The sequence below is a fragment of the Macaca nemestrina genome, chromosome 20, assembly GCF_043159975.1.
Source record: "Macaca nemestrina isolate mMacNem1 chromosome 20, mMacNem.hap1, whole genome shotgun sequence".
NCBI lineage: Eukaryota > Metazoa > Chordata > Mammalia > Primates > Cercopithecidae > Macaca > Macaca nemestrina.
The window spans coordinates 39054048-39067192 of record NC_092144.1 but is presented as its reverse complement, the minus strand read 5'-3'; the positions used below and the strand labels follow the sequence as shown (position 1 = coordinate 39067192).

The 13145-nt window shown below is 56.9% G+C and overlaps 1 protein-coding gene and 1 long non-coding RNA gene across 4 annotated transcripts; one reads left to right on the top strand and one right to left on the bottom strand.

The window, feature by feature from the left end:
• Positions 1-1997: 1997 nt before the first annotated feature.
• LOC105487655 (pleckstrin homology and FYVE domain containing 1) lies at positions 1998-12172 on the bottom strand. 3 transcript variants are annotated; one of them, XM_071085905.1, is made up of 3 exons: positions 12091-12140; positions 7512-7632; positions 1998-3608 (listed from the first exon to the last, which is right to left on the bottom strand). In XM_071085905.1, the coding sequence occupies exon 3, from the start codon at positions 3590-3592 to the stop codon at positions 2753-2755; it is 840 nt and encodes a 279-aa protein (XP_070942006.1). In that variant the 5' UTR covers positions 3593-3608; positions 7512-7632; positions 12091-12140; the 3' UTR covers positions 1998-2752. The 3 variants fall into 3 exon arrangements, with proteins under 3 accessions (XP_070942006.1, XP_011749458.1, XP_070942007.1); XM_011751156.3 differs by lacking the exon at positions 7512-7632 and having other exon boundaries at positions 12091-12172; XM_071085906.1 differs by lacking the exons at positions 7512-7632; positions 12091-12140 and adding an exon at positions 11893-12028.
• Positions 6964-11974, top strand: LOC139360166 (uncharacterized). The gene is made up of 3 exons (XR_011617354.1): positions 6964-7256; positions 7864-11743; positions 11875-11974. It is a non-coding gene; the product is annotated as an uncharacterized lncRNA (long non-coding RNA).
• Positions 12173-13145: the final 973 nt, after the last annotated feature.

Sequence of the window (13145 nt, the reverse complement as noted above, 5' to 3'; positions counted from 1 at the left end):
CAATGTCCTCTCCCCACCCGGCAGGTGTCACTCACTCATTCTCAGTCTGCCCCCATCACAGCACCTTCCAACCCGGCTTCTGCGCCTGTGTCTCCCCACCATGCTGTGCGGGCCTTGTTCGTCTCACTCCCAGCTGTGTCCCCAGCCTTGCAGGAGCAAGGCTGCATGTGTGAGAGCTCTGCGAAGGTCCTGGGCCACCCCAAGCCTTGGGTCCTTATAGGCCCTAACACCTTGGGACTCAGGGCAGTAGCAGCTCTGTCCCAGCCCTGCAGGGGAGAGGGACACAGACCTGAGTCCTGGCCTGAGGGCTGAGAATCACCTAGTCAGCCCCAGACCCCAGGGCGCTGCCCGCCATGCCCTGGAGAGGACGACACTGCACTCAGTCAGCCTGGGGTCCTGTGCACAGACCCCTTTGGCAGGAAGCTGTAGAGGAGGCTGGTGGTAGCCAGGCTCAGCTGCACGTGGTCCCCTCTCCCATCCTAGTGAATGCTGCCTTTTAGGCTCAGAGGGTTTCCGGGCAGGGGAGTGGTCTGTGAAGGGAGGCCAGCGGCAGCAGCCAGCACACCCTGGTCTGGCTTCAGTGCCAGGGTGCAGGGACGTGGCCGCCCGGCCTAGGTTTTGGAGAGGGCACTAGATCTGTCCAGGAAGTCATCCCCAGCCCCGTGACCTGTCTCACTCTGTGCCCTCTGCCCAGGCAGAACCAGCCTGAACCAGTTTGCGTGGTTCAGACAGGCCAAGGGACAGAAAGGGACTGTAAACAAATAGGTCCTTCCTGGAAGGCCACTGGGCCTCCCACACTGGTTACTCTGCCAAATACTTTCGGTATTGAAGCAGGTTGAAGGTGCTTCAATACCGACCCCTCAGCCAGGCGTGGTGGCTCATGCCTGTCATCCCAGCACTTTGGGAGGCCGAGGTGGGTAAATCACCTGAGGTCAGGAGTTCAAGACCAGCCTGGCCAACATGGTGAAACCTCATCTCTACTAAAAATACAAAAATTAGCCAGGTGTGGTGGCAAACGCCTGTAATCCTAGCTACTTGGGAGGGTGAGGCAGGAGAATCACTTGAACTTGGGAGGCCAAGGTTGCAGCGAGCCGAGGTCGCGTTACTGCATTCCAGCCTGGGCAACAGAGCGAGACTCTGTCTCAAAAAAAAAAAAAAAAAATACTGACCCCTCCTGCCTCCCTTGCAGGGTGCCCACAGGCCACCAGCAGGCCTTGTCACCTCAAGGGTGGTCCGTGGGCGGTGGTGGCAGCAGGCCCTGGGAGCTGGGCCTCAACCTGCTGAATCAGAATCTGCACTCAAACTGCACCCTCCAGGGTTCTGTCTGCATGTGACCCTCCGATAACTGGCCCCAGGAGGATGGCGCTAGGCCGGGGAGACGCCCTGTCAGTGGGGTTTCAGATGCTGTGCTGCACGGGCAGGAGACTCCCAGCCCCACGGTCATCACTTCTAGCTGACAGCAACACCAGTCCATGCCCCAGTCTGGCCAAGGCCAAGGCGCTGGGAAAGAGCAGTGCAGAAACACTCATGGGACACTGTGAAAGGATCCCCAGCTCCGTGGCCAAGTGTCAGGAGGCTGGCCCCAGGCCCAATGCACACTCACTCTGAGCAGGGCTGGTGCACCTGGGGCCCAGTTTTCCTCTCCACACACGAGCCCCAGGGCCAGGCAGGACGGCACGGGGGAGCTCTCAGCCTGCGAGGCCTGGCAGAACCACACAAATGGCTATTTGTTTCCTCAGTTCCATCCACTGAGATCCCCCACACCAAAGTGAATAGGGCAGCAGGCATCAGGCCACAGTCATGGCACCCAGACAGACCTGTGTCCTGGGGAGGCCTGGCCAAGGCACGGCATGAGCATCTGTCTCCGTCGGGCAGCTGAAATACCCAAGAACGCCCAGTGTGGGGGACAGTGGTAGATTTTGGCCACCTAGCACATTTTCAACCATGGACAGAGCCATGTCTGAAGCAAGGACACTCCTGGGCTTTGCAACCACCCATCAATAAACTTCCTTTTTTATTATTAAGTGTGGGCAGGGTTTCTGTTCTTACAACTTAGTCCTAACAGAAAACACTGGTTTCACAGGACAAAAAGGCACGAGACAGCTGGACACCTGGAGAGAGGTGACACAGGACAGAGTCCTCACCCGCCTGCCCTGGGCGTTGCGGCTGCAGTCCCTGGGCCTGGTGGCATCCACAGCATGGCAATCTCTGGCTGGGCTTCAGGGAGCCCGTATGTCTGATTGGCAGGGCTTTGCCGGCCAGGCAGTGGGCACCAGCGTGGTGGGTGGGCAGGCCTGAGCTTCCAGGAGGCCTCCTGGGATTCAGGCTCTTCAGTGGGGTGTGCTTGTCGGGGGGAGGGTGGGTTCTGTGGCTTTCGGCTACATTCCCCTGCTGTCTTCCGTCTATGTTCCAAAACCCGCTCTGGTCCCTAGGTGTCTGGAGACCTGGGGTGGTCCAGCTCAGGAGGCCATCTGGAGCTGCCGCAGCAGCCTGCAGAGCGGGAGTTGGCATTGGTTCCCAAGAGGTCTGGGTGTTCTGGGGCTTCCTGAAGGGAAAGGCATTACCTGCAGTGAAGTCAGAAGGACACAGTGTCCAGCAAAAAGGCACTGGGAGTCCAGAAAGAGCCACTCCCCACCGTTGCCCCTGCCACCATGGGGTGGGCTCCCGGAGCCCTGGGCAGCTTCTGGAGCTGCCCTCTTGGGGGCGTGGGCAGTGGAGCTGGCTTGGGGACAGATGTTCTGCAGGCCGGGGGTCAGCTGTGAAAGGCAGACCAGGCCACGCCCGAGCCGTAGAACTCCACGCGGCTGGGCCAATCGCCGTCCCTGCTGCCCTCCTTGTCCTCGTCGGAGTCATCATCATCTCCACTGGACGCTCCGCAGATGGGCCGGGTCAGGTGGGCCGGCTGCCCTGGGGACCCCGCGCCCTGCTCCTCCGCCTCCTCCTGCCGCTGCTGGGCAGCCAGCTCGCGGTAGCAGAGGCTGCAGACGCGCACAGGCTTGGGGGACAGGCGCGGGAGCAAGAAGCGCTGGCGCGAGCACTCAGCGCAGACCACGAAGCCGCACTTGCGGCAGTGGTGGCGCCTCGTGAGGGCGGAGAAGCGCGTCTGCGTGCAGCGCATGCAGATGTCCGTGGCCTTGTCGGGGATCCAGGGCGCCGCGTGCTCCGTGCTGGGCGGGCGGCCCGTGGCCCGCAGTTGCCGCCGCACACACTCCTCGATGTGGCTGATCCACTCCTGGCGCTCCGTGGCGGAGGCGGCCGACACCACGAAGGACTTCTTGGCTGTCTTGATCATCCAGCGGTTCTTGGCCTGCAGCGTCTCCGGCAGCAGCTCCAGCGTGACCTCCTCCAGGGGAATGATGTGCTGGCTGCGGTACTTGCGCTTGTTGAGCACGATGCTGCCATACACCAGGATGTCGTTGAAGAGGAAGAAGATGCGCGGCTTGGCCTTCTTGCGGCACTCCTTGGTCAGCACGCCCTCGCCAAGCAGCACTCGGCCTGGCAGCGCCAGCGGCTGCCCCGAGGCCCCGAAGCAGCTCTCCACGGCCGCGATGCGCTGGCTGTTGATCTCCGTGTTGGCCAAGTGGTCCACCATCGTCTCCAGCCACCAGCTGCAGGAGGAGACAGACGGGGAGTAAGTCCAGGCTCAGGCATGGGGGTGTCAGAACCAGGCTGCCCATCCCCGACTCACTAACCCACCACACCAGGCAGCCCACTGACTACCCACAGTACCCCGTAGGCCTGCCAGCACTGAGCGGCATCACCCCAGAAGCTGACCCTTCCACGGGAGTATAGGGAACTACGGGGAGGGAAGGGAGATTCCCCAGTAAAGGGGAGGTGGTGGCCAGACAGGGCTGGGAAAGCAGTGATAAAGTGTGCTACTTAGGCCAGGTGCAGCGATTCATGCCTGTGGTTCTAGCGCTTTGGAAGGCTGAGGCAGGAGGAAGCTTGAACCCAGGAGTTTGAGGCTACAGTGAGCTATGATCACGCCACTGCACTCTAGCTAGGTGACTGAGTGGATTCTATCTCCTAAAAAAAAAAAAAAAATGTTCTACTAAGCGGGCTACCACTGTGGGCAGCAGAGGTCCAGCCGCGCTGGGGAGCCTTGAAAAACAGGGTGGAATAGGCCTCAACGGGACATCAGAACGGTCCTTGCCAGGAGACCTGGGTGTCCCCACCCCCAACCCATCCCTGACTCTGCCATTCACCAAACCAAGCCATCACAGGCCCTGCAACCCATGCACCCACCCAGTGAGTGCAGCAGTCACCACCACCATCACAAGCACAGGCGCTGAGTGCTTCTTCTCAACCAAGCCTGACTATCTCATTTAGTTCCCACCTGACCCCAGGAGGCAGAATCCCCACTTTACAGGAGGGGAACTGAGGCGATGCTAGGAGCTCGCACTATGCTGTCCTCCTGAGTGGAGTGGGAGGCCACACAGGCCCCTCTGCTGGTGCCCTAAGCACTAAGCACTAACTCAGAGCTCATGCTGGGCGCCCTTGCTCAGTCCACACATGCACCAGCCCACCAGACTCACGACCTTGAAGACCCCCTAAATGCCACAGATTCCCCAGTCCAAGCCTCCGGTCTTGGCCTCTCCAAGCTCTAAGAGGGCTCTCAGCATAGATATTCACCTGCTTGTCTAACAAGCTCCTCAAACGCAACACATCCAATGCTAAACCCAGTCCCCACAGACCTGCGCCTCTTCCTCTCCTTCAGTGACACCGCCATTCACCCAAGAGTTCAAACCCAGATCTAGGATGCATCCTTGAATCTCCCTCTTCCTGTACCTCCAGCATTCAAGCCATGAGCAAATCTCATCATCTTTTCCTCCTCTCAAATCTAGCCCGCCCACTTCTCAGCACACGACTCCACCACCATATCGGCGGCAAGGTGCCATTGCGTCCCACCTGAGACAGGCTGTCCCAGGGTCGGCTCCTTCCTGCAACAGGTTCTCAGTTCCTGTCTGTCTCCTTTTCAAAAGGGTTCTCCCTGACAACCCCAGCTCAGGCAGTCTCTCCCCATACCCAGGACAGGCATTGGTAATGCATGGTCTGAGTCAAATCCGGCCCTGAGCCTGCTTTTGTAAAGATTTATTGGGACACAGCCAGATACGTTCATTTATTATTGTCTCTGGTGGCTTCCACACTGCAATGGGAGAGTTGAGTGTTGGTGACAGGGACTACATGGTGACAAAGCCTAAAATATTTACCACCTGGCCCTTTGTAGAAAGGGTCTGCTGGCCCCTTCTCTGGGATTCAATCCTATTTTGTTTTTTCTTTGCGGGATTTAACAGGACCTGCTGTTTTCTCGTCTATTCATTGCTTGTGTGTTTTCTGCTTCCCCTACTCAATTCTTAGCTCCGTGAGAACACGAGCCTCTTCCTGTTGTGTCCACAGTTCTTGGAGCCATGCCAAGCACATACTAGGTGCTTCATAAGTAGCTTGGCACGGTTCCAAGCAGGTCCCAAGGCCCACCATGCATGACTCAGCTCTTACCTCTACAGAGGAAGAGGTGAGAGCTGGCCCCACCACCACCACGTGCACACATGCGTTCAGGCACACACGGCATGCCTGGGGTTGAGCTGATCACACCCATAGTGTTTCTGGGTCACTGAGCTGCAGTTCTGAGCCTGGCCACCAGTAGAAAGCCACAGTGGGGCCCCAGTGTGACGGCTGGATGCATTGCACAAGAGAAGATGCTGGGCCCTCGAGTCCCGTTCCACTTGCCCCTGTAGATCACAAGTGTCCTGAGAAGAGCTGCCCACACCGCCTTACGTAAGAACTGCTATTTTTAGGTTGCTGATCTTGGCTGTATACTGCAAACCTAGGGGATTACCAGTGACAGATCTGACCCGTCTCTCCATGACTGATCACCGAGTACCTGGCTGATGGACAATCTGACAAAACCAGAACTGCATTCCACAAAGAGCGGTGACCGCACAGCAGAGACAACCAAAATGCCTACCAGCAGGGAAAACCACAAAAACCCAGGGCTACTCACGCAATGAGAGATACAGATCAATGTGGTCTGATGGCAAACAACAAACACGGAGTGGAAAAACACAACCTGTAGAATGTTGTATGTAAAGTGACACCACTTATGCAGGAATTACATAACATTCTGAAAGTGTTCAAGAACTATATCTATGAATAAAAATAGGTAGCAGGAAGGCCGGGCACAGTGTCTCACGCCTGTAATCCCAGCACTTTGGGAGGCTGAGGTGGGCAGATCACCTGAGGTCAGGAGTTCGAGACCAGCCTGGCCAACATGGTGAAACCTCATCTTTACTAAAAATACAAAAATTAGCTGGGCGTGGTGGCGTATGCCTGTAATCCCAGCTACTTGGGAGGCTGAGACAGGAGAATCGCTTGAACCCGGGAGGTGGAGGTTGCAGTGAGCCAAGATTGTGCCATTGCACTCCAGCCTGTGTGACAGAGTGAGATTCCATCTCAAAAAAAAAAAAAAAGGAGGGAAAAAAAACAAAACAAAAAATAAATAATAGGTGTTGGTGAGGGTGTGGAGAAACTGGAACCTGTACACTGCTGATGAGAATATGAACTGGTGCAGGCCCTAAGGAAAACAGTACGGAAGTTCCTTAAAAAGTTAAAAATACTCACACCTGTAATCCCAGCACTTTGGGAGGCCGAGGCGGGCGGATCATGAGGTCAGGAGATCTAGATCATCCTGGCCAACACGGTGAAACTCCGTCTCTACTAAAAATACAAAAAATTTGCCGGGTGTGGTGGTGGGCCCCGCCTGTAGTCCCAGCTACTCGGAAGGCTGAGGCAGGAGAACAGTGTGAACCCAGGAGGCGGAGCTTGCAGTAAGCTGAGATCGAGCCACTACACTCCAGCCTGGGCGACAGAGAGAGACTCCATCTCAAAAAAAAAAAAAAAAAAAAAAAAGGGTTAAAAACAGAACTACCATATGATCCAGCAATGCCACTTCTGGATATATATCCAGACTGAAAGCTGGGACTAAAATAAATATCTGCTTTCCCAGGTTCATATCAGCATCATTCACAATAGCCAGGAGGTGGAAGCAACTCAAATATCTATCAATGGGAGAATGGATGAACAAAATGTGGAACATACTTACCATGAATACTATTCAGCCTCGAAAAGGAAGGAAATTCTGACGCATGCTACAACATGAATGAGCCCTGAGGACATCATGCTAAGTGAACCAGGCCCATCACGAAAGGACAAATAATAATAACTTATATGAGATACACAAACTGATCAAATTCATAGAGGTAAAAATAGAATGGTGGTTGCCAGGGGCTGCTGGAAGGGGAATGGGGAGATTGTCTGGGTATGGAGTTTCAGTTTTAAACGGTTAAAAAGTTTTAGAGGCTGGGTGTGGTGGCTCATGCCTGTAATCCCAGCATTTTGGGAGGCCAAGGCGGGTGGATCACTTGAGGTTAGGAGTTCGACACCAGCCTGGCCAATATGGTGAAACTCTGTCTCTACTAAAAATACAAAAATTAGCCAGGGATGGTGGCGCGTACCTATAGTCCCAGCTACTCGGGAGGTTGAGGCAGGAGAATCACTTGACCTAGGAAACAGAGGTTGCAGTGAACTGAGATCATGCCACCACACTCCAGCCTGGGCATCACAGTGAGACTCCATCTCGGAAAAAAAAAAAAAGGTTTTGGAGATCTGTTACACAACAATGGGAATATACTTAACACTACTGAACTGTACACTTGAAAGTGATTCGAATGGTAAAAATAAAAGACAGGAGGGAGAAAGTCAGGAGTAAGTAGTCTGGGGAGAGGACCTAGATGTGACCAGGAATGGGGGGCTCAGATTGGATTCCATCTTCGTCTGTAAGGTTTCATTTTTTTTGTTTTTAATTAGAAAAAGGTAGCAGCAAACATGACGAAATCCGAATATCTGCCAATTTCAAGAAATGGGAACACGTGTTGCTTCTTCTAATGTAAGGTCTTCAAAAAGAAAAGAATTACAGGCCAGTGTATGGATTGAGTCCTGGGCTCCATGGGCTGGGGGCCGCTGAGCATGTCTCACGATGGGACACCTGGCTGGGCCTGATAGGGTGACCGCATGGCATCCGGGCCTGGGCACCTGCAGGGGATGTCAGGAGCCCCGAAGAAGCAAGGCCACGTATGGCCCCAGCCCACCTATGTGCTGGGAAGTCAGGCCGCTGGCGAAACGGGATGCAAACCCAGTCCTGAGACTGCAGACCAAAGCCTCCATATTCAGTAGCTGAGACAGGTGGGCTTTGTGCCCAGAGAGCAGATAGCCCTCCCGCAACCCTGGGGGCTTGTTGAGCTCTGGATACTGGGCCAGCCAAGTGGACGGCACAGAGGAAGGGAAGGAACAGCACCAGGCGGAAAAGAGCCGTAGGCAGGGGTGCCCAATCCACCCAGACCCGGCCAGCAGAGGGCAGAGCCCATAACACTGTCTCTACAGCCCTTGGAGGAGGCACAGAACGCTCCACATGGGACCCCCTTGCTGCTCTGCCCCCGCCCGTGACTTGAAGACCCCCTCTAGGCCCTTACAGCCAGTGTCCAGCTGCTGATGGTAAAATGTGGACCGGGAAGGGCAAGGAGGGGCATCTGCTGGCGATGAAGGGGGCTGGGCTGAGAGTTGACCCCACACACTGACTGGGGCTGCCAGGGGCTCACATGTGCCCCCCTTTGTGAACTTGCAGAGGGTCCCAGATTGGGCAAGGGGTAGGGCAGACAACATCCTCCTGGGGGCTGCCCCTGCATGCAAGCCCTCTCTACAGGACCACAACTTCACACCCCGCTTTGACCTGGTCTGTAGGTTTTTCTTGGCAAATACAGCAGCCCTGAGTTAGATGGGGAAGGCTTTTTTTTTTTTTTTTTTTTTCCTGAGACATTGTCTTGCTTTGTTGCCTAGGCTGAAGTACAGTGGTGGTGCAATGAGGGCTAACTGCAGCCTCAAACTCCAGGGCTCAAGAAAACCTCCCGCCTCAGCCTCCTGAGTAGCTGGGACCACGGGCATGCACCAGTATGCCTGGCTAATTTTTAAATTTGTTGTAGAGGCGAGGGTTCGCTGTGTTGCTTAGATAGGTCTTGAACTCCTGGCCTTAAGCAATCCTCCCTCCTCAGCCTCCCAAAGTGCTGAGATCGCAGGTATGAGCCACTGAGCCCAACTGGGAATCCTCTTTTTTTTTTTTTATTGTTCTCACCAGGGAAGTGAACCTCCCTTGCCTAGCACAGGGGAGGAAAAAGCTGAGTCCTGTCCTTATTCATTTGGGGCTGGCCTGCCTCGGGAAGATGTTGGTGACAGAGCTTCCGGGCAGCCTCTGGGACTCAGAGAGTGCCTGTGTTGGCCCCAGGGCTGCTGGTAGAGGGGTGACCGTGGCGCAGTCTCAGTAAGCCTGGGAGTCAGGCAACGAACAGACCTGCATCTTTCTTTGAGGGTTCAGAGGGGTGGGGACTCTCAGGCTCAGCAATCCTGCTGCCTGCACAGGGGCTGGAGGTGCTCACGTGAGCACTGCGGCTTGGGAGCCACATCCTGAGAGCCACCGCGTGGCTGCAGAAGCCATGAAGCCAGGTTCTGTATGTTACAGCCCAGGTGTGATATGTGCTCAACAGCAGGGGCTGGAGAGCTACACCAAATCCGGGCCACTGCCAGCTTTTCTAAATCCAATTTTACTCAAACGCAGTCATGCGGGACAGAGGCTGTATGGCTGGCAAAACCTAAACTATTTGCTACCAGCTCTTGACAGAAAAGGTTAGCCAACTCCTGATCTACACCGCGCCACATTGTAAAATGCATAACACACACACGGCAGGGCACGCTGAACAGGCCACGCAGGGCACTGTCCTGATGGGAGTTGTCCTGTCCTCTCCCCTACTCGGGACACAGCATTTTGGATAAATGAGAGATGTGTGGGGCCCCAATATGGTAGCCCTGGAAAGTAGGAGCTGGGCAGCGGTCGGGGGTGGAGTGGGAGCTGTAACTCCTCTGCCTCGGCTTACACGTGGAGAACCTGCTCAGGGATGTGCAGGGCCAGGGTCACCAAGGAAATCAGAGTTCTGGGGGCAGCTCAGCCCTTTGGACTTTCCCTTGACTTCCAGATCGGGGCTGCTCCTTCCCTGCAGGGACCTGGACCCCACGCAGGCCCACCCTGCTTCTATGCCTGCCTGATTTCATTTTCCAAATATTTATGAGTCCCACTGTGTGCCAGACACTGTGTGAGGTTACAGCCGGGAGCTGGAGACCAGGCCCTTCAGGAATGCACACTTCTTTCCAGTGAGACTAGAAGTACATTCACAGGGTCTTTTCTGAGAGCCAGTGCTAAGCACTGTGAAGAAAGACTGGTGCGCCCAGCAGGGCAGGGGCTGGGAGGACGGTGGAGGTCAGGGAAGGCCTTGGGAGGAAGTGAACTCCCTCCAGCCTGAAGAAGTCAGCTGTGCAAAGATCTAGGGGCAGAGCTCCGGTCCTGGGGAGCAGCTCAAGGTGGAAAGGGTGAAGTCAGGCTGTGGAGTAAGGAGCGATGGGGATGGGGCAAGGGGGACAGATGAGGTCACAGTGCTGGAAGGGGCCATCCTGCAGGCTCCCAGGCCAGCGCGAGGATGTGAGGTTTTCTCCATGTGCACTGAGACCGCAGGACCAGGTGCCAAGCCTCCTCTCCCTCCAGAGGGCCGCCCCTCGGCTCTGTCCAGCCCTCTGACTTCTGGAAGGCCCTCCTCCGGGAAGAGACCAGTAATGAAAAACAAAGCAAAACAAAACTGGAAGTGCCGCCGACTGAGCACTTAGAACTCACCAGGCACAACGTTAAGCATATTACGTGCATTATTTCACTTAATCCTCACAAAAGTCCCCCTTGGGGAAGATACTTCCACCACATCAAAGTCACTGCCCAAGGTCCCTGCTGAGTGATCAGGAAGCCCGGCTTCAAAATAACCATGAATTGTGGAAAGCTGCACTCAACCAGAGACCAAATCAGAACTCCAGAAGTCAGAGTCCAGCGGGTGTTGCTTGGCGCTCCAAATGCCTGATGCCCACCCCATCCCGAGCAGGTCCGTCAGCTTGGCTGGGCTGTCCCACCCTCCAGGCCATACTGGCCAATCCCCCTTCCTTCCTCGGGGGGCCGGGGGGACTGGATTGGGCAGGTCCCCTAGCTCGCCCAGGGCCGCCTGACTTGTGCCTTGGCAGCCCTGAGGGCTGACCTGTGCAGGAACGCAGGCCGAAGTCAGAGTCATCTCAGCTCACACAGACTCCAGTGGGAATGACGCTGTGCAGATGGGCGATCCCAGCGCATTAGGGGACTACCTCTCCACCTCCTTGGCCTCTGACCCTCTCTGAGTGGGAGATACCAGCGGTGTTCAAATTCCAAAGGAGGGCTCCCCTTGGGCTGCAGAGACCAACTTTCAGGGCGGCTGGGAACCTCTGCTTTCCCACCTGCCAAGGGGCTGACCACACCTCTGCCCTAAACGGCCCGCCAAGAGTTGGGGAAATGAGAAAGGAGGGAGATTCCAGGCAGCCTCTCTCTGCTGGCCTGCTCAAGTTTCCTCTCTAAGATGGGAGCCGTGCCCGACCCTGTTTTTCTTGACAACTCCCACCAAGATTCACAAACTCAACTGCTCCAGAGGAACTGGGACCCCAACGCCCCCCGCCGCGCCCCTGCCCAGAGGGACAGTGGTCCCATCCAGGCCTCCAGACTGCAGACTGGGACCGAGAAGAGAGAGAGGTCCCGGCGGCCACACGAGGCCAGGATCCTGGAAACACCACCATCAACCGGGTGCGCTGAGACCCCTGCAGTCCCGGGTGGCCCGCGAACCCCTCGCCTCCACCACCTTACACCTGCGCGTTTCCCCGAGGACGCCGCCTCGGCCCCTCTGACCCCTGACCGCTCTCCCTCGCTCTCCCCAGGCTCCCTGCAGCGCTCACCCAGCAAGCCGCCCAGGAGCGCCCTTCCACGGCCTCTTCTCGGGTTGGAGTCCGCGGCACTGCGCCCCGCCCGCCCAGGAGCCGCCAAGACGGCGCGGCCCGAGGGAGCTCGCTTGCCCCGGGGGTGGGGATGGGAGACTCCCCTCCTGCGCCTGCCCCGCGACCCGCAGCCCGGCCTGGGGACGGTGGGGGACTCACCTCCTGCGCCGGCCCGGTGCCCAGCCCGCGAGTTCGCACCGCGGCCGCCAGGGTCCCCGCCTGCTACGCCCAGGTCCCAACCCGCTCCGCCCAGGTCCCAGCCGGCTCCACCGGACACGCCCCCACGGTGGCTCGGCCAATCGGAGCCCGGGAAGCGGGAGGGGCGGGGCCTGGGCGCGGCTCCTGGAGGGCGCCCGGGCTCCTGAGCGCCGCAGGTCTGGGGCTGGGCGGGACTGGCGCCCCTGTTTGACCCCCTGGCCCCGCCCGGCTTCCCTTTCCGCCCGCCGCTGCCCCACGCGGAGCGCGACTGCTGTCACCTGCTGGGACTGCGACCCTGGCCTTGGGCAGGGGTGGGGTGGGGGCGCCCGCGACTGCGAGATCTGCGGGGCTCTGCGGGGAAACGGGCAGTGGGAGGCTTGTGCCTTCTGGTGCCTCCGGTGGGCCTCACAGCACAGTCACCCTCAGTGGTCAATAATCGTAATATGAAAATGCAGCAGCACTTTATAACCTTTTTTTTTCTTGAGATAGGATCTCCCTCTGATGCCCAGGCTGGAGTGCAATGGCGCAATCACAGCTCACTGCAGCCTGCACAGAAATCATCCTGACCCCAGGAGAATTAGCCCACCAGGACAGGCTAGTTTTTGTATTTTTGTACTGTCGGGGGGGCGGGGGGGTAGGGTCTCACTATGTTGCCCAGGCTAGTCTCGAACCCCTGAGCTCGAGCGATCCTCTCACCTTGACCTCCTAAAGTTCTGGGATTTCAGTAGTGAGCCACCGTGCCTGACCTATTTTAAACTTTTTATAGTGGCGAATTTCAAACTGAAGGAAAGAGAACAGTCCAGGGGACCCTGGTGCCCATCACCCAAGTCCAACACTAGTAGCAAGTTATGTCACCCCTGGCTCAACTGTAACTGAGCCTCCTGTGTGACTCAGAAGGAAATTCCCAGGCCTCAGTGCCCGGGAGGCCTTCCTGGCCCTCCCTGGCCTCCTCCCAGAGGTCCTCTCAAATGGGCTTCTTCCTATTTCTTAAAGCCCCAGGCCTTTGCTTCTACCTA